The sequence below is a fragment of the Miscanthus floridulus genome, chromosome 1 (assembly GCF_019320115.1).
Source record: "Miscanthus floridulus cultivar M001 chromosome 1, ASM1932011v1, whole genome shotgun sequence".
In the NCBI taxonomy this organism is placed as follows: Eukaryota; Viridiplantae; Streptophyta; class Magnoliopsida; order Poales; family Poaceae; genus Miscanthus; species Miscanthus floridulus.
The window spans coordinates 719516-740842 of NC_089580.1; the positions used below are offsets into that span (position 1 = coordinate 719516).

General features: G+C 41.3%; 2 protein-coding genes across 3 annotated transcripts; both read right to left on the reverse strand.

Moving 5' to 3' along the window:
• Nucleotides 1-8917: 8917 nt before the first annotated feature.
• Nucleotides 8918-9770, reverse strand: LOC136470692 (dehydrin HIRD11-like). The gene is made up of 2 exons (XM_066468449.1): nt 9314-9770; nt 8918-9156 (listed from the first exon to the last, which is right to left on the reverse strand). Exon 1 carries the CDS (start codon nt 9661-9663, stop codon nt 9361-9363), a length of 303 nt encoding a protein of 100 aa, XP_066324546.1. The 5' UTR covers nt 9664-9770; the 3' UTR covers nt 8918-9156; nt 9314-9360.
• Nucleotides 9771-13730: 3960 nt separating this feature from the next.
• On the reverse strand, nt 13731-16396 carry LOC136470701 (co-chaperone protein p23-2-like). Of its 2 annotated transcripts, none has more exons than XM_066468453.1 (6): nt 16273-16396; nt 15954-16134; nt 15543-15699; nt 14846-14880; nt 14695-14752; nt 13731-14236 (listed from the first exon to the last, which is right to left on the reverse strand). In XM_066468453.1, exons 1-6 carry the CDS (start codon nt 16317-16319, stop codon nt 14202-14204), a joined length of 513 nt encoding a protein of 170 aa, XP_066324550.1. In that variant the 5' UTR covers nt 16320-16396; the 3' UTR covers nt 13731-14201. The 2 variants fall into 2 exon arrangements, with proteins under 2 accessions (XP_066324550.1, XP_066324555.1); XM_066468458.1 differs by having other exon boundaries at nt 13732-14236; nt 14710-14752.
• Between the last annotated feature and the right edge of the window lie 4931 nt (nt 16397-21327).

Below are 21327 nucleotides of genomic sequence, written 5' to 3' on the forward strand. Positions count from 1 at the left end.
TGATCAGGTGCCCTTTCCTTGATCATGTGCATTGATTGCCACCAGTTTCAAGTGGTGAGGCGGATTTCAAAGAAACCCTAGAGGGCAGGGCAAGTGTTCTACTATTGCCCACGCACAAGGTTAGTTTGAATTTGAATTCACTTTGTGGTTTTGAATTCGAAGGGCGGGCCTGGTGCAAGCGGTAGAGTCTTACCGCCTGTGACCGGAAGGTCCCGGGTTCGAGTCGCGGTCTCCTCGCATTGCACAAGCGAGGGTAAGGCTTGCCACTGATACCCTTCCCCAGACCCCGCACAGAGCGGGAGCTCTCTGTACTGGGTACGCCCCCTTTTGTGGTTTTGAATTCCTTAGTTTTCAATTTGGCTTTGATGTCTTCAAAGTTCAAACTGAATGTAGAGCAATGGTGAAGGTTTCCCACTCTTCTATTAGGAGGAGGTGTACATGAAGTTTCTGAAGTCCGAGGAATCAAGCAGCAAGGTGGAGACCTAGGTGCAAATTCCCTTTTGAAGCATTCACACATGAAGATGAAGGAGGTAACATGTAGTTTGGTGTGTGAAGATGATAAGTCCAAGGAAGCCAGGGCAATGGTAGTAGTAGGGAGTGAGGGGCCGTTTGGATAGAATCCAAAAGAATTTTGTCTATGCCTGGATGAAGCCTGGGAGCTTTCTAGACCATGTTTGATTGGGAGACTGGGAGATGCCTATTCCAGGCACCTCTGCCAGGGCTAGGCACATGAAATTGGTTGCCTAGGCTCCATGCTCCTTGCGTAACCATCTTTTCTTCTTTTATTAATGCTTTAGCTTTCCTGATCACCAATCAAGTGTTCCTGTTCAATAGTGCCTGGGCATGCAAAAAGGTTATCAATCACTAGCAACTTACAGGTAGCTCAAATATCTAGGCAGTCCATCCAGGGTCTCAACCAAACTAGCCCTAAGTTAGTGAGTTTGATGAAAGTTCAGTGTTTCATGTCTATGTGTATCTTCTTTGTGTTGTTGCTTATGTTTTTTGTCATGTTCATCAAGTAGTGACTAATTAGAGAATGTATGATTTAAATGTGTAATGTTTTTATCCTAATCATTTGCATGGTCAAACAATGTTTGAAATGCATGAGTAAGAAGCTTTTCATTGAATGATAACACAAGCTTAGTCATGTATGCCACAGAATGTTTGAGAAGGAATATATGGACACACAAACATGTAATCTTGTCAATAAATAGAGAGTCAAATACTACAACACTCTTTCATCAAACTAGCATCACACAAACATGTAAACAAAGAGGATACAAAGTAGATTCAAATTGGCATCACAAAAGCTTAACTCTTGTTGTTTAATAGATTCAATTGTACCATTGTTTCGGTCACATAAACATCTGGCATACTACATGAGCTATGCCTATGCTCATATGTATCCTTGTTCTTTTACCTCTCAGAAATATATTTCTTTCACCTCTAATCCAAAAGAGGGATCATACAAAAGCATTATAGAGCAACATCATAATTTTTGTTGGTACTATATAAAATAATTATAGAGCTCAAATAAGTGTTTGTTGTTGCTTCACGAAATCATTATAGAGCACAACACTCAATCTCCTATACTGATCAAGTCTTCTTTTCAGCCTTGGTCTTCCTTGGAGTTATACCTCCTTCTTTGCAGATTGTTCCTTGGCCTTTGCAATCCTTCTTACCAAAATTTGTTGTAATTGTTAGGGGGATTGACCTTGCTTTCGACTGGTTGGATGAAATGAAGACAGAGTTATGTAGAGGTCCTTTGTTGACATCTCTGTTGTTCTTCCGCTAAGGTCCTTTGTCGGGTCTCTATTGTTGTTGCTCATCTGTTGGGGGGGCTTCCTTGATGCCGCACACCCCTGATAAATTTGATGCATCAAGGAAATGAAGAATGCCCCTGACCTGACAAAGTCAAGTCTTCGTTCTCAGCCTCTAAGCCTTGACTTTTAAGGTCCTAGTGATCCCCGTTACAGACCTTATGTGCGCAAGGCCACTGACTTCTAGGACGGAAGTGCATAGCTTAGAGGATGGTGTTGGTGGCGCTGTACAACGATAGCCAAACCCTTAGGCTAATACTCGTCGTTCGTCTCTTTCTCCTGGTTAGGGTTCTAATCTTGATAAATTGAGAGGGGGAGTACTTCCTAAGGTTTCTGGTTTGGGGAAAAACTTTGGGGAATTTTGACTTAGGCGTGCATTTTGACTTGATTCCACTTCTTCTATCTTCACCAAAACCCTAGCTTGGTAGCCTAGCTAATTGCGACAACAACTAACATAAAACTATGCTGGTTTTGACTAAAAAAGGGATAATTCTACCATTAATCCAGAGAAATTAGCACTAATAAAGGGCAATTAGGGTTTATTGGGTGTAATTAAGGCTTAATTGAAAACAGCTAATACTTAAAGTTGACAATTAGGGTACATGGATTAGGCTAGCTCTGGTGCCAAATGTTAAACTTAGTATTTGTTTAGGACTGTGATTAACCTAACACATAAACACCTGCACTTTAACACTTAGTTGAACTTAATTAACTGGCCTATTGGATGAAGATGTCCCTTACCTACCCACAGTAGCAGGCATGGCATCGGTGGTAGATGTGGTACTCTGGTCGTTATCCTCCTCTTCCACTGGTCATCAAATCACCATCACAGGAAGTATGGCGTCAGGTCTCTGGTCTTCCTAGCAAGGGGATGGGTGAGGGAGGCAATCAACGGCTAATGTGCATCACGGTGCAAGGGAGACACATGTGATTCAGGGGGCTTCTTTTAAGAAAATAGAAAACCACCTTTCAAACTAGTTAGATGACCAAATTTATCCGGTTTTGACCGTTAGAGTGTGTCTCCTGCTCGGTTCGTAGTTCAAAGTTGAAAATCGGACTGACATGCAACTTACAGGTTGAAAAATGTACTTCAACCCTTAAAACTATAGGTCTGTTTGGGACTGCTCCACCAACTCTACACCATAAACTCAAGCGTGGAGTAGCTCCACAAAAATTTGGAGTTTCTAGATCACCCATTTAACTCTCACAAGTCCACCTTTTTTTTCCTGGAGCAGGGTTTGTGGAGCTATACTTGTTTGGCTAAAAACGTGGAGCGGAGCATTCCAAACAAACCCTAGAAAATTGGGTAATAGGCAATATTTAACTATTGAAACTGGACAAATTTAGTCCTCCTACCGGTTTCAAAAGTGGTTTTCTATTTTATAAAAATAATAAAAAACAGGTTTACTATCTAAAAATCATAAATAATTCATTAGATCAGAAAATATGAAACTAGTATCTTTTTTTTCAAAAAAAATTATCTACATGCTTATGATTTATATATAAAGTTGTTTGAAACTGATTTATTTTTATTCTTATTGCTTTATTGCCCCTAGTCATGCTCAATATTTATTTAAAACAAATATGATCCAAATAACTCTAAATAGACCACCTACAACTAGATAACATTTTTAGTAGAAAATTGTACTAGTTCCATATATTTTATTTTTTAGAGATCAAACCTGAATCTATATTTTTAGAAAATAGAAAAGCGCCTTTGAAATTTAAATTTGTCCCGTTTTGACAATTAAAGGGTGTCCATTACCTAGTTTTGTAATTCAAGGTTCAAAATTGGACTGATGTGCAACTTGGAGATTGAAAAATATACTTTATCCGTATTTTAAGTTGAAATCAGACTACCATACAAATTGAAGGTTGGAAAGTATACTTTACCCTTTTTATCACCCAGAACTTGGAATGAGGAAAAAAAAACATGACTCTACTGTTCATTTTTGTGGCTTCTAATGTTCGTTTTGCATCGTGGTTTGTTCTCCGGTAATTCGTCATGTATTTTCTAACGACGGCAGCTGCAGGATTGTGGAAGGGATTTGCTGGACAAATGGGTCTTGGCTTTTGCTTGGCAAGTGACAAGAAAATTTAAAAAGATGTCCTTTGTCCCTATGAAAGTTTCCGCATATGACAGCGCGGCCTGTTTTAGATAAAAAATGCATTGCTTTTGTCATATTAAACAACCATTTAATTTAAACATATATGGACAGGTCAACAGTGGGTGCTTGTCTGTTTTGTTTTTGCATACATGTAATTGTTTAGTATATGATGAAAGAGCTAAGCCATTGCTAGTGTCACCAACGTTTGATATTCAGCGCGATGGTGAAGATTTGGAATGGTGAACAATATTGTTTCTAATCTTCTCTCCGGTGCATTTACAAGGCAAAGTTATTGGATCATCTTTCACTTCATGGTCATCTGTGCATCTGAACTTAACCTTGGTTGCCATGTACATGCAATATTTTCTTGTCACTGTTAGCTGTATTATCTCGGATGTCTTATGAAAAGATATCAGGATAAAAAGAAAGATTACATGTTTTGGCATCCTCTTAGTCAAGAATTTCTTCTCTTTCTGAGAGTAACCGAACAAGGTATGTGTTGTATTATTAGTTGGACTTACATTACATTTCTTTAAACCATTTGGTTGTTCCACTATCTGCTGGTAACTGGTTAATCTGGTGAGATCATGTTTAACAGGTCTGCTACAATGTTGGATTGGTCCACATGCATGTAACTGGAGAAGCTGCAATTCAGTGAGTATTCAGTCTTTCGACATGTAGACGTAGTACTTCAATCAGAAAATAGAATGGTGCTAGAAATTTTCTGCAAATATATTCTTAAAATTCATATATTTACTTATTTACCCTGTCATTATTTCGTCCTGACTACTTATTTACAGAGATGTCTCAACAAGTTAAAGACCCAATCAAGAAACAACTACTTGGTCTAGAGAATGAAAAGTGACAAATACCTAATCCTAATATAATATACTAATCCTCAATGACTGAACAGACGTATTGCTAATGGCCCCAGTGTGACCTCAACAATTAAGTTCGCAGTTGAATAATCAAGCTGACATAATCAAGCTGCAAACTGAGATAATCAAGCTGCCTGGCGTTCATACATATTGACTTAATGAGTCGGTCAGTGGTTGAGTGGTACCGTTTCTTTTCCATGCATCTTTCACAATCGCTAGCTTGCCATTTCCAGAGTAGGAGCATCCTGAACTCGAGGGGATTCCGTATATTTTGTACTTGGTGATTGCTGACATTGCTATGGCTTTCAGCAGCTCAGCTGTTAGTCATTGGTGTTACACCTTCCTCCTGATCAGTTGCAGCTTGGCCCTGCCGTACAGGAAGGAGTACTTGCCAGAGCCCTACAGCTAAGGCCGAAGAAAATTGTACTTCAAAATACATTTTTTTTTTTAATCTGCGTCGGTGTTCTATGGCTCCTAATCATTGTCTATATAAGGTCAGTTTAAGCTACATCTTGAGAGCTGTATTCATCATCACTAGATCGAAGACTAACCAAATCTGACAAATGGAGCGACTTCATTCAGTTCAGGGCCTGGAGTGCTGAAGCTTCCGTACGTTACTGAACGCGAGCTCCTCTGTTCTTTTCTGAAAGTGACACAGTCCACCACTCCACCAGTCCAGCCTCAAGCGTCGAGACAGTCATGTCATGTCCAAGCAAATCATTCAGCCACGAGACAGTTACGCCGCGCCCAAGCACAATCGATCACGCGCTGCTTGTTCCTTGCTGGTAGCTGTGGCGCAGAATCGCTGATGCATCAATCATAGGCGAGGATCTCAGTTCTGTTCAGACGTTCAGTTGCAAGGATGCTGATGCCAACGCATGGCTGGCCGGCTTACATTTGGAGGTAGAAAGGAACTGGGCGAGAGCGTGGTTGTGCTGACCGGCTTCAGCTAGCTAGCTGCTGCGCAGATTTTGGAGTCCTGGAATGCACACGCGCTCCAAATGTCACGCTCGATTCAGCAAGAGGACTTTGTCCACTAAACAAATGAGGTGCCACGGCACTGAGAGCACTGAATTGTTCGTGGGAAATGACACCCATGGCAATTGGCAAGAGACATATATATACCTCTGTTCGTTTTTCTGTTCATCCTAGAATTCAGTATGCGTGCTCTCAAACTTTGAAAGTTTGGCCATAGATATCTTTAGTCTCCCTCTCCCAAGATTCATCATACGAAAATCATACTGCTAGATTTGCCTTCTGAAAAAATATTCTTTTTTTTCATGGACGTGCCTGAGCAACTGAAATTCTTTCACAAGTGCATTCAAGTGTAGTAGCCAAAGATGCATTACTCATCAATAATATAGAACTGTAATAGCCAAAGATGTATTCAAGTATCACAATAAGTATGGATCGAGTAGCTATTGCTTGGTGCTATGTTTACCATCCTCGGCATAACTGAAGTTTGATTCCTTTTTCGCATGTCTTATTTTATCATTGATACTACTTATTATGCTCCATAGTCCATATGTGTATATACAATATAACCCAATATGTATTTCTTTTCTCATAAAATAAAGCATAATGATTTAAGCTGGAAACGTGTGGTACGTCGTTCAATCTTTAAAATTATGATATGACAAATCGTGATGGGCCGATTGTTTTCTCCAGAGGATGGGCCAAATGCCCCTATGAGATGTAATAATGGGTGAAACATAAAAGGCCCAAGGTACTTATTCTTTAACAAATTCATCTTAACATAAAACAATCAGAGGTTAAGTATTTTCTTTGTGCCTGAAAAGTAATGGTAATGCTGGGAAGTGGGCGTCCGTTCGTCTGGATGCTCCGTTTGTGGGCCGCGCGACGCCAGCCCAAGACTCCCCACTCCTCCGTTTGAAAAAAAAAATCCGCTAGTCCACATACTCGTTCCTATCCGCTCACTTGCTCCTATGCGCTCGCTTGCCGCCTCCAACGCTCAGCCGTTGGCTCGGCCAGGCGCGGCGGGCGACCGCCTGCAACCCTGCCAGGCCACTCCGGCGCGCCGTCGCCGCCATCCCTCGCCGCGCGTAGGGTGCGTTGGCCCAGGCCACCGAGCAGGTGCTCGCCTAGGGGTGCTCGCCAAGGCCGCCGAGCAGGTCCTCGCCCAGGGGAGCACCGACGAGCTCCATGCGCCGCAGCGGCGTCGAGCTTCGTGATTCGTCCAAGCAGCAAGGTGACATTGCGCACTGGAAACGCATATCGCAAGAGTATGTTTCAAGTGGAAACGCATGTTGCAAGCGTATGTTTCAAGTATTTCAGATGTTTCATCTAGATGTTCCAAGTGTTTCATGTGGATGTTGCAAAAGTAGATCGGGATGTTGCATATGTTGCAATGGCTATACATGTATGTTGCAAGTGTGTTTTCCAAATGTTTCAGCTATTTTCATCTGGATGTTGCATGTTTTCGTCTAGATGTTGTATATGTTGCAGTGGCTATACACATATGTTACAAGTGTATGTTCGAAATAGTTTACCCTTTTCAGACGTATGCTGCAATTATTTTATTTAAATGTTGCATATGTTGCAGTGGTTATACATATATGTTGTAAACGTATGTTTCAATTGTTTTACCTTGTTTAAGTATGTTGCAACATGTGCTACTCCCTACGTGCTCTGGCTCGCGGGCAAGCACGCACTACACCGGGCGCCTCTGCACCACCAGGCATGGTTCCCATGGTGGAGCATGCAGTTGGCTCCAGTGGCGGAGCTTGAGGATAAATACAGAGGGGGCAACAAGACAATATGCATGGTTTAGGAAGTGTTAGGGTGTCCATTATAAAGTTTTATACTAGCAAAACATACATAAGTACTGTTGCAACCTCTATAAAATTGCAAAAATGAGGGGGGGCCATGGCCCACTATGGCCCCAATGAAGCTCCGCCGGTGGCTGGCTCAACACATGTGCATGCGTATTGTGCTCCCTCCCTCTCTCTCGCACTGGGTTACGCGAGTTGTGATCTCTATCGGCTGAAGTCTCTCTCGCATTGGGGCACGCGTGTTGTGCTCTCTCTCGTATTGGGGCACGTGCGTTGTGTTCCCTCTCTCTCGCATGTAGCTGGGCGGGCATAAGCAGATGTGGGGCGCAGCAGCAGGAGGCATGGGGCACAGCAGCAAGAGAGGGCACGTATTCCATAAAAAAAAAGTAAAGAGGCGCGGGGCGCAGCAGCAGACGTGGGCATCCGAAGGTTCAGGCGCTAGCATAGAGTAATCGGAATCTGAGTCAAACGTACTACCAACCGAGGTAGCTTTTGGCTAATCATGAACTATAGGAGCATTTTTTTTATTTCTCGGAATTTTCGCAACTTCTAGTGAGAGCAAAAAAGTTTGGCTTATCAAGTTTTCACAACTTCTACCAAATTTGATTACTGTTGTGTTTGCATTTAAATTTAATTTTGAAAAAGGTACTGATGGTCCACTTTATCAGTATCCCAGTTCATTTTACGTGCACGAATTGTTCCAAACTAATTAGATACCTATTGCGCGCGCCACACGAATTTGATTACACCAAATCTTGGCTGATCTAGTCTAAAATTTGGTACGTATGGCAGAGACAAACAGTGACACTACTTTGGCTCTTTCGTCCCAAAGTTCTGGTGCATGTTCTTGTTGACTTTGCCGTTCTTTGATCGCCCATTTTTTTTTCTCCCCAACAGGGACATCCAACGTACACCAGGGGCGCGTTTAGTTGGCCGGAATTCGGATGTCCAAAGTTTGCATAGTATCAAATTCCCTACTGTAGCATTTTATTTGTATTTAATAATAATTGTCCAACCGTTGACTAATTAGGCTCAAAATATTCGTCTCGCAAAATACAACCAAACTGTGCAATTAATTTTTAATTTCGTTTACTTTTAGTATTCCATGCATATACCGTAAATTTAATGTGATGAAGAATCTTCTTTTTGCATAGTATTAAAGTTGGGAACTAAAAGCTAGCTTAGATCTAGAAAGTGGAGTCACATGGCAGAGCCAAAAGGCATAAATAAAGATGTGGATCTCCTCGATCCTGCTTCCCGAGCGAGACGCGTAAACAATAGCACAGAAATAAGACACGCCTTGATGAATGCGTGGCAAAGACACAAGCAGGCAGATCAATTTCTGCATTAACATTTTATTACAAGCTAGCACCGTGCAACCATAATTTTAGTAGTAGGAGTACATCACATGGCAAACAAACCATACATGCTATCTCTGACTCTCTGTTATTTCTTTTTCATCATTTTCCCCCTTGATTATGTAGCACATACAGGCATGACACCCGTGAAACATTACATCAGCATCTGGTGGTATGTATCCTCCAGGCATCTGCTCCACCTGCATTCAAGCCAACATCAACATCTTCAGATCGATCCAGCAAAGATCAAACCAACAATAAACCGAACCAAAAAAAAAAGAACTTTATTCAGAAGATTCTAGAGCAATAATCCGGGCGTGTATGTGCATGGTGTTCAGCCAACCCAGCCCAAATTACCTGCGTGCGTATCTGCGTATGGAAGCACGGCGCACGGCGAGGCGAGATCAGTCGCTGTCGCTGCTGCTGCTGCTGTGGCCGTCATGGTCGTGGCCCTCGCCGTGCTTCTTCTCCTTCTTCTTCTTATCCTTCTTCTCCTTGTGGTCCTTGTCCTTGTGCTCGCCGGACTTCTCGCCGTGCTCGCCGGTGATCTTGTCCTTGATCTTCTCCACGATGCCCTCCTTGTGCTCCCCGTCCTTCTTGTGGTGCTCCTCGGCCTTCTTGTGCTCCTCCTTCTTGTGCTCGTCCTCCTTCTTGTGGTCGCCCCCCATGTGGAGCGTCTGCTCGATCTTGTGGATGATGCCAGACATGGTGGTGACTACCTCTCTTTGTCTTTGCTCAAGAAAAGGGAAACGGCAATGGAACTGGGATTGGAATGCTATGCGTCGTCGGTGATCTTGGTTGCCTCTTCGGCGCCGGTATATTTATAGAAGGGAAAGGGCTAGCTAGGTGCTCCGCGAGGCTTGCGGTGGGGTGTGTGAAGAAATGGAAGGCCAATCGGATAAGAAGGACGTGATGGCACTAAATAAAGGAGAAAGCATAAATTAAAGATACCAATTGCTTTGCCTACCAGCTACTGTACCAACCCTTTTGCTCCACAGAAATGCTAGCTGCATTCATTTTTTTCATGTATACTTAGGGCGCGTTTGACGTGGCTCCCTACCGGTTCCGCATGTGAAGCAAAGGGAGCCACAGCAAACACCCTCACATGAAGAGAGCTTCTAGCCGGTAAAATATGGAGCTAGAACCGTTTTTGCGTACGGACGTAGAGCCACAAAAACTGGCTTCACTCCTAGGGCTCCGACTCTGGCCACGGAGCGTGTGCAGAGAAGCCACACCAAACACGTTCTCGCTACATTTAGAAATGATAATCATATTTGACCAGAGAAAAAGTCAAATATTATAAATTTTAATTAACAATTAGTCAAATTATATGCAACTTTAAAGCATGAAGCTAACAACAATATATTTTGTTGTAAAAAAAATCAATATATTTGTGTTCTAACTACATCTAAGTTGAAATTGATTCTTTTAGCATTGACTATTGTTGGCGCAAAAATCAGCCACACATCATAATGCTATAATGCACGAGTAGTGGATTGTCGAGGCCTAGATGAAAATCTACACACCGGACAATCCACCGCCAGGTGTTGAATACCCTCGATGATGCAGTTACACGCAAGGGACAGCCTAGCGCTTGCTCAATTCTATGCACCGGACAGTTCACCTCGTGACACAAACGCACGGTTTGTAGATTGGTGAAATGCACACGGAGGACGGTCGGCCGGTGCTCTTTGCTTTGTCGTGAAGGCCAACGGAACACTCGCCCGGGAGAGACCCCGTCACTCCGTCAGGGCAAGCACAATTCGGGATGCCTAGCATCGGCGGCTATCTAAGCCGCCTTCAAACGTCGTAAAGATGAAGAAAGAACAACAATCTAGGGTTTGGAGGAGATTAAGAAAATTAGAGTAATAAAGGGTACAAACAGAAAGATAAAATTGTATTGATTAATCGATTAGATCCCTTGATCGACCATGGTTCTTTATATTTATAGGGTGGAAGGTCTATCCCAGAGTAAAGTCCAAATACATCATGGAAATCAACTCAAAACAAACATAGAACTACGTCCTTTTTGGACCCGACTTGGACGCGCGCACACCGGACAGTTTGGTGCACACAGGCATAACGAATTGGACCATTCAGTATATGCAATCTTAGTGGGTCTGCCCAATTTGATCGTGAACGCATGCCTCTCTATCTTTTTATTTTATTTTTTTGCGAAACTTGCATGACAAAAAATAATCTTATCTAAGAACGATGATAATGCAACAATTCATCGGCCATATTCGTTTAGGACACATGGTGTGTTCATTAATGCGTGTGATAGGGAAGATAGCGTGAGGTGAGGTCGGCGAGCGACAAGTGGGCACTATCCACCGACCACCGTGCTAGCGATCCGGCGACGTGCGCCGCGTGGACTCCGACGGCACTGTCGGCAGCAGCGAGTGGACGCGGCTCCCCGCGCAGCCGTCCTGGCCGGGTCGCGCAGCTGCGTCTGGGCCGAGGCGTGCGGGCCAGTAGGCATCGGCCGCGTAGGGCACGGAGCTGCTTGGGCGGTGCCGTACCGGACACCGACCCTTTTTCTCCCCTTGTGATGGGAGTCCTCGATTGCCGTGCAGTCCAGGAGCTAGTTGTGACGGGAAACGCCATCCAGGAGCAGCCGTGGAGGCACATGGACCGCGGAACCCCTAGGCGATTGCGCGGTGCTGCGGTGCGACTCGTGAGCTGTGACTAGACGAGGCACCGCTGATGATAAAAATGCAAGAGGGTGCAATCAAAACCCGGGTGCTGCATGGCTCCAAAACAATCGAGCAGCCTTTTAGCTTTTATTTATCTAAAATAAATAAAATGACCCCCTGTTTCCAAGTACATAGACTTAAATTTGGTTCGGGTGCCATCTAGGTTCTAGATTTTATAATTTTCAAAATATACACTTAGATTCCTAAATATTACTATACATATCACATGAGATTCAAATCATCATAACTTGCATTAATCCCCTTGTGTGGCAGACTGCATGGTCACATAGAACCCAGATGTAGGACCCACATGCCAGATGGTAGATAGGAGATGGGACCGGCATGTGGAGGCATTGCCATGTCATTGTTGAGATCGCCGTGCCACATAGGCGATTAGCCTAAATTAGAGTGATTTAAGATCTCATGTGGCACGATTAGTAAGTTCATGAACTTAGATCGCACCCCGAGGCAAATTAGAATATTGTGGTACATTTTAGAATTTTGACCACGAATTACTCAAATCATGTGCATGCTTAGGGCATTTCACATATCTTTTAATATAAATTGATTTTGCAGTAATGATGATATATTATAAGATTATTTGATGGTCAAATAAGTCTTCTCAAAAGTTTTCTAAATCCTAATATGCCTTATAAAAATAAACACGGGAATATGTAGTAACCATAAACGAGTAATCACACCGAAAAGTAGGCAAAAGAGAAGCCCCGTGCCTTAGTTTCGTCCACTGATACTAAACTCTTTCGCACAAACTACATCCATGTTTCTCAGTGAAATGGTTACGCAAAACCTCGTTCCAATAAGATCAATTAAATTTAGCTCACCCAAAAAATATAATATTCGAAAACAAGGGTGCGCGTTTGGAAGCAAAATTCCAGCCGCATTATGAAAATGGATTGGCGCTTGATATGTTCTAGCATCGCATTGCAGTCTTGGAAACGTATGAAATCTGAAACGTGGTTCCCACTAAAAAGAGGATGATCCCAACTTCGCCCCATATCTCCACACGACCACACCTTTTAGGCTTTTACTGATTGGGGTATAGAATCTGATACCATGTCGACATGAATGATTTACATACAAAGAAGAAAATGAAACAATTTCATTGTTAAAGATACGTGTCCATCCAGCGATGAAGTCCTACTGCTTCTTTCAGCAAAAGCTGACCAAGAAAATGCTTAACCATATAGAACTTGTTTATTAGCGTTTAAGTGCGCTTGTAAAGTCTTTTTGTACGGTTCATTTGACTGATCATGTATATAGCTTGTCACTAAATTTTCCTGTGATATCCATCATCGCTGAGCCCATAAAAGATAACTGACTAAAACTCACCCATTTTACCTTTTGAAGGCATTTTTATTTATTTATTGCATGACCAATTTCATTGACGAATACCATAGCCAACTCAATTTCTATGTGTCTATTCATATATTCTATAATTGGAAATACTCTCTGTGGTCTATGCTGGTGTTTTCTGTTTTTTTTCCCCAAGTGAAAGTTTATATATGATAACTTCATCCTGTCAAAACAGATTTGGTAGAGTGCCTATTGGAATAAATATCAAGACAGAAACAAAGACGCCTCTTATCCTATCGAAATTCAGTAAGGCCAGGTTGTATCTACAAAATGCTCAGCAAATGCATATGAACAAGAAATATCTGCTTCAAGCCCCTGTCGCCTTTTTGGCAAATTGCAGATGTGCTGATGTGGAACTTGTTTGTGCTGTATGCAGTGGGTCTACACACCTTTGATGGCAGAACTCCATCACAGTGAAACAACGTTGCAGTTGCATCAGTACTTCAATGTGGATAGCAGCAACAGACAGGTCTAGTCTAGAGTAAACGTGCAATCCTAAATCTGATGTTCCATGGAAAAATTCTTATAAAATGGTATAAGCACTCCCCATCTTGAACCTGAAAATGTGCAATAATCTCAAAAGGCAGAGCATTTCAGATGGACCATTTCAGTAGTGCTCTAAATCACTAAATGCCAAGCAGTGGAAAGCAAACAGCTCATGCTTACGTGTTCGGCTGGTATAGTCCTGACTTGTTTCAGCTTATTCTCTCTCACATAACACTATTCAATCATCCAAAACCAACCGAAATTCACTGTTGATCGGACCAGCCGAACACGCATAAAGTGACCTGTAAATCACACCAGCCCTGCCTGCCCAACGGAAATCCATGCCAAGATCCACTTAACCGCAAAGACAGACCATAGAATCCATAATTCCACAAGACATAGGCACATTGTGATAGTAGAATTAGGTCATTCGGTCATTCACTAGCGTTAAAGAGGCAGTTGAAAATGGAACAGCTCATAGCTACATCCAGACGACTAGCTCACTGATCAGGAAAGACCCGAAAGAGTACTCCGGTGATAAAAGACATGTCAAGCAAGGATCATGCCAGAAGTCTCGAGCCATCGCAGATGCTTAGAAAGTAACACCAACTACGTCAATGATGAGCCTACTCTGTCAGTCAACGGTAACATATTACAGCAAACGTACTCCCTTAACCAAAGCAGCCAGATCACTTGCCCCTTAGCTTTACAAGGTCAGGGAGATCTGCAAACAAACAAACATGTTAGAAAATGAAGCATAGGTGGTTGTCAGTTTGTTTACTACGCACGTGTCAGAATGTTTGGAGTCATGGTGTAAGTCAGTAAAGTAAAGTTTGAGTAGCTTTATTCTTGAACTCTGAAAGTGCCCATCGGCACTTAAATAGAATTTCAAAATTTCATCAACCTATTTCAACAGAGATGGCCTGCCACTGCTACCATGCAGAACAGCAGAAGATTAAAAGAACAGTGGCATGAATAAGAAAACCGGTAGCCTGAAAAGGATCCAAATATCCAATTCAGATGGCAGACTCAAATTAGCTTCTATATTTAGATGAGCAAGGCATGCATTTTAAGCCTATAGGGCCTAGTCGGTAGACTTTGTGAGTAGAAAATCATGTTCACTAACCATCTGTCTTAAAGTTAATCAAAAGGGGGCAAAAGAGAGCAAGAGGTGGAAAGTACAAGATGGCCACTCACAAAGCATCCCGTCATCATCATCACTTTCATCTCCTTCATTTGCCTGCAACAATGTGAAGATAGCAATGAGCATCTCGAGGCAGCATACAAGTGCTACATTCAAACCAACAAAAAAATTTGACTATATTTCGTATACCTCATCAAAGCCATCATCTGAATCCCCAGAGACCTCTGCAAGAAATTGCTTGTTAGGTACAAATAGATAGACAAAGAATGCAACATTTGTAACTAATGTACTGATAAAAGCGAAACAAAAAACTAGAAGCTGCAACATACAAGGGTGTGCTCTAGCCACTGAAATAAAGGCATAATATCAGTAATACAGCGGTTATGTAGACATATATTTAACATTAACTACTACTACTTGAGAAGAATGGAACATTTAAAACTGAATTAGTTTGTGACCAAAATGCTCATCTATTGTCATGCAATACATCAGTGCCTATTGCCTAAGCAAACAGAGAGTATGTACTATGGACCAGATCCTCAGACACAATGTATTGTCCACCCATAGCATTAATGTGATAAAATCAGGATCTGCCAGAACTGGATACTAGTAGAGATGTAAAAAAAAACAACCCTTTGAATTTGTAATCCAACATAAATTAGTAGCTTGTTAACAAAATTAAACTAGTTTAAAATGAAGGACTCCATGGTCACCCCCACAACAAATCCAAGTTCCATCAAAAGAATACACATTTCATCAATTTAAACTACTCAATTCCAACCTGCCTTTTTTTTTACGACCCTTTATTCATACTGAATTCAGAATGCCTCTAGTCTAGACCAAAAACAATTGCACATATCTGGGGGTGTATATCATTAGCACATACCGGACTCTTCATCCTCATCACACCATTTGTTCCAGTCAACTTTGATGTATGGATGCTTTTCCTCTGACTTCAGCAAGCGCTTCCACCAACCTTTCTTTTCTTTCTGGATTGAACAGATTATGTTTCGCAGGCCCATCTTTGTCTTTGTTTTACTGCCCTATAGATCAAGCAAAATTATGGTTAGCCCATTAACCATTCAAATAAGAAATTGGTGCTATCTTTGACCAATACTGTCTGGGAAATTATGCATCAGCAAGCAACTCTAAAGGGCGTACCCAGTGCAGAGAGCTCCCGCTCTGTGCGGGATAAGCATCTAATTTCATTACTCATTTGTTGAAACTGAGCCCATATTGAAATCCAGGACAGCAACCAACAATTACTTTTTTTTAACACCAACCAACAATTACTTACCTCTGGCAGTACTGAACCAAAAAGCTCCAAAGTGAAGCTAAACGGTTCCCCATGGGCAACAGCAGAGAAGGTAAAGAGGCCCTTAGCATCAGTCTTTAACACAACATCTTTCGCATCTGGCAATGAGATAGTCAAGTAAATCTTCTCGGAGCGCTGAGCCCACAAAACCTCAGGTTGGCGGCTGCATTCCAAAGAAATGGCGTAGTCACAATAAATGTATTACACTTTGATTAGAACGGATACGAACACAAATAGCTCAAGTTAGGGTTCGGGTGCTCAATTTTGCACAGCAGGAAGGAAAGAGATGGGGCAGGCATACCCAGTGTGGTGGGCTCCCGTCGCCGGCAAAGCGCCCGACGAAGACATGGGCAACTGGCCGTAGGGCGGCGGCTGTCGACCTAGTTATCGCGCACGCGAGTTGAAGTGAGAAGAAAAACGGCTTTGTTTATAGAGGAAACTGCCTAAAAACTAGGCAGCTAGTATAAGATACCGGGGGAATTGCTTGCGTGCCATCATAAAACATCGCGATATATGATTTTTTAAGCTATATTAATCGTATCGGATCATTTTTTTAAATTAGATAAAGATAATTTTTATATAAAATTATAGATCTCGACGGAGATCTATAACTTTTTAGTTTTGAGTTTTTTCATTTAAAGTAGTTAAGATGCTAAAAAAATTAATGACATATTTAGTCTTAAGAGTATTTTCGATTTTTCACACCTACAGCTTAATGATGTTAGCGCCCAAACTAATGACAGTGACATGAAAGATATACAAAAAATTAAAACAATAACACTGAAGATCACTGAACTTTTTCTAAAACACACGAGACATCACGATCTTTTATAATGACACGCAACGAATTCGACATATCGGGTGTGAACGCAGGACAAGCAGTTCTTCCGGGGCTGTTTAGTGTTTACAACCTGCTTCTTCGCGCCCACTGCTGGGCCGATTTTCAGTAGGTGCACGCACCTGACTAGGCTCGTTCATTACAGAAAGCGGCCCATTAAACTGGCTCGGTCTTTCTCTGTTTTCCCTTTTTTTTTAGCCATGACACTTAGTTCTTCTTCTTTTTTCTGTTTTTGTTTTGCTTCTGACCTTTTCATTGTCATAACTTGTCACTAATAATTATATATATTTTTTTCAGATCCACTAATGAAGAAATTTTCCTTTTCCATCACTACCTAGGGTAAAATTTGTCATTGCTCTATTTAAAATTGTGTTCTTATTGATTTTTATAATCTTTATTTATATCTTAGAGTATCATTGAATCAAAGTGAAGTCAAACCAAGTGAACTATTATTTTGGATAGTTAATAGAGATATACGAGTTGAACATGGTTATTGAGGAAAGATTGTTGGATTTCAAATGTGGACAGAGCTAAGATTCACACGGTATGGGAAGATGAGGTGAAGGAATATTCTAAGACCTTATTTGGATGCACGTATATTTATCTTAATCCACATGTGTTGAAGTAAAATTAACCTAAGTTTCATTCTATTCCACTCCAACACATATGGATTGGAGTGAATACACATGCATCCAAACAAGACCTAAGTTGAGGCCTTTGAGGGTCTAAGAGAAGATGAAGGACAAGTGGTGGCATGTAGTATACAGGTGCCGCACTAATGGCCCCGTTCGCTTGTCTTAAAAATGGCTTGTTCGGCTTCTTTTTTCAGCCGGAACAGTGTTTTCCTCTCACAACAATTCAGCCGGAACAGTGTTTTTCAGCCAGTTTCAGCCAAGTTTCAGACCAGCGAACGGGGCCATTAGATGAATCCAACGTGTTTTGATTTGACATGCATCTAGTGCTCGAGAATACCTAAGTGAGATTTTTTTTGCGAATTACACAAGTACATACGTAGACGCTCAACACACACGTAAGTGACACCCAACCTCATGTTTTAACTTAGTGTGCAGAGTCTGCAAAAACCTGGTGGTCCTGCTTTTCTAGAAATTTCGAGATGTTCTCTGAGCGAGGATCTTCATCGTTTTGGATCCGAATTTTTAGGATGCTCTGAAATTCCAAGGCCTAGGAAGGCTTTTGGGTTGTTTCGGCTGTTAGGTTGCACAGTAGATTTCAGATGATTTCGGATGATTCAATAGTGTTCTGTGAGAGAGAATAAGCTGAAATAATCTGAAACAATCTTAAACATGAGCAGCCGAACACGTTTGTGTCTAACAACTAGTAGGTTTAGAAATCAAGTGACCTGGCTTGTAAAACGAAGTTACCCGGTTTTCACCGGCACAGTGTAACAACTAGTTTTTCTTGAGTGGGTATTTATACCTCTCAGTCTCTCTTTAGAGGTTTGCTGGTTCCTAACGTACTTAGAATCATTCTAATCCTTGTGAGAACTCTCCTCAACCCACTCTAAATGAGATTGTGTGTGATTCTTTTTATACCCAAGTGTTGGGTTAAAAGAGAATAATTTGCTGATCAAAAGAGAGGAAGCCAAAATCTTGAGCACTTGTGGTTAGTCAATAATTTTATGAAGCATTTGTTAGTCTTAAAGATCAAGCCTTCTAGATGGCTAGGCATCATTTGGTGAGCTTCCAATGTTGTCAAAAGCCATAGGAAAGTTTGTGAGGGATTCAATCTTGTCTTCAAGAAGGAAAGAGATCAAACCAGTGAAATAGAGAAAATGGTTGGAAGACACTTTCACTGTAGCTTTGACATTCGGTTTTAACTAGTTGTTACACTGTGCCGAGATATATGGTTTAAGTGGGAACCTTAGTAAAACAAATATCGTCTCCTCTGTGTTTTGAATCAGACAATCCGGTTTTAACTAATAAGTACTCCCTCCGTTTATAAAAGAATACAATTCTTAGATTTTGAAAAGCCAAACAGTCTGAACTTTGACTAAATTTATATAAAAAAGTACAAACATCTTTTATACAAAATAAGTACCATTAGATTAGTTATATTCTATATTTATATAATAAATTTATTTAGAGACATAAATGCTAATACTATTTACTATAAACTTAATCAAACTTAAGCTTAATTGACTAGCACAAATACCGTAATTGCATTCTTATATGAACGGAGGGAGTAATAACAACTGCTGCCAAGTTTTAATTCTAAATTTTAATCCGGACTCTTTTTATAGAAGGAAAGGAGAATATGGGATCCTAATCCTAGTCTGTTTGTATGTGGGCTCTTACCAAATTTTTAGGCCTTGACATATATATATGTGTGTGGGGGGGGGAGCTCTATGTTGTAATTACCAATATTCAGAGGAATAAAGAATAGTCTCTCTATCTTGTGTCTATATGTTCTTCTACTTTCATCTACTATGCTGACCATGAGAGACGAAGAGGGAAAGATCCTAACCATTGGTGACATGTTTTATAACACGTTATCAGCACGACCAGCTCTTCATTGACATCGCCGTTGAGCCGTCGTCGATCTTCGATGCCGACGCTTGTACCGTCGATGTCCGGTCGCGATTACTTCGACGACGTCAAAATCCCGACGTTGTTAGCGGAGTGGATCTGCTACCTCTACCTGCTACTGATCTGCACTGCATCGACATGTACCGTCGCCGTCAAGCAGGCGATTCTACGACAATGCCAAATGTCCTACGTGGTATGTATCTATTAACCACTGTCCTACATGACATGTAAGGTAGATCAAATTAACATCTTAATATCAGGTACGAAAGAATTGCGTCTCGCAAATTGCTTTTGTCAGCATTATTGAACGGGGCTAATATGTACATGAAAGTACATACGCATCTAATATGTACATGCACATTATCTGTACTTGAATCATATACGTACTTGTTCTGGGGCTTACATGCCACCGAACTCGTAGTGCAAGCTCAAAATCGTTCCGAACTACCAGGAGCCCACAGCATAGCAAAGCTGAGGCTACACGATCTGGAATCGGCACTATCTCTTGCGTCGATTTTGGTCCTGTTCACTTCTTATAATTCGTACTTTTCAGCTTGTCTTTTCAGTTAAAATAGTTTTTTTTTCTCACAATAAATCAACCGAAACAGTAATTTAGCTTGTTTTTTCAGTGAAGCGAACCGGGCTTTTGTGACTTTTTATCTTTGACCTGTAGTCATTGGATCTGACATTAATTGCAGATTTTGTTTTACGTACATGCAATATATCGTCGATTAAGGCTGCATCTTGCTCTCTGGCCAAGATCTCGACCATGAAAAAATTTGAATCGAGTTGAATTCGAATTGATCTGCACCCAATTGTCATCCCCACGAGTAGAAACAGGCAAGAAGCCAATATCGTGTTTTAACACGACTCCCAGCCCGCACAACGCGTTCTACCGTTGTCTGCGTCGGTGGTCTAGCCACTTCGTGCATACACGTGTGGTCTGCACACCACCACGTGACAGCAGCTTGCACGCTGTTGCTCTCTCGCCAGCCTGTTCGCTTGCTCGTAAATGATCGTAAATTTCTAGCTAGGAATAGTATTTTTCTCTCACACCAAATCAGCCAACAAAAAATAATCCATGATCGTTTACGGCCTCCCGAACAGGCTATAGGAGTCTCGGACAGCATGGGTACGAAGCTGCTGCCGCCGTGTCCTCCGTTGCCTGCATGCCATGGAGTCAGTCGTGGCTCATATACAATCTGGCCTGAATGCCGCTTACTCGTTTGCCCATACATGGCTTGCTCCTCCCCTTTGCAGCGGATCAGCAATTATACATAATAGCCCTGAAGGATTTTGTATGAAAGAAAGCAAAAGGGCATGAACCTGTACTAAATATTATCTAGTACTATCTAATAGATTGATTGTGACGATCATACATCTGTTAAATCAAGCAAATACTAGATTAATTTAGGAACATGTAGTTTCCAGCGTGCTAATCTACTATATATTCTTGTCTTTGTCTGGCCTTAAAAATCTTGTAACCTGCGGTTTCAACATGCATGACGAATTGTTAAGATTTGATGCTAGCATGCAGCTCATCGACGTGGCTAACCAGCAAGCTTGAGTTACCTGAATCTGGAAGAAAATTATTTTATAGTATTTAATTTATGTTCATGTATATGTACCGCATGTTATATTTTTTTTTATGCTCTTTTGAATGCATTTATTTATATATCACACGTCATGAATCATATACCATGTACTTGCAACAATAAATCTTGAATAATTACACTAAACATGGTATAAGATATATGAGCTTTCTATAAATCCTGTAGACCTTAGACTTATCATCTTTGAGAGGCTCATATTTGTTTTTCCTAGCATAATGAATTTTTGGGATAAATGAATGATTGATATTAATTCTGAAAATTTGCATATACCATAATCCTAAAAAATGCTAGGATGCTTCTAAGAGTATTTTATATAACCATCCGCTATCTTTTTGCACTTTGCCACTTGTTTACATGCA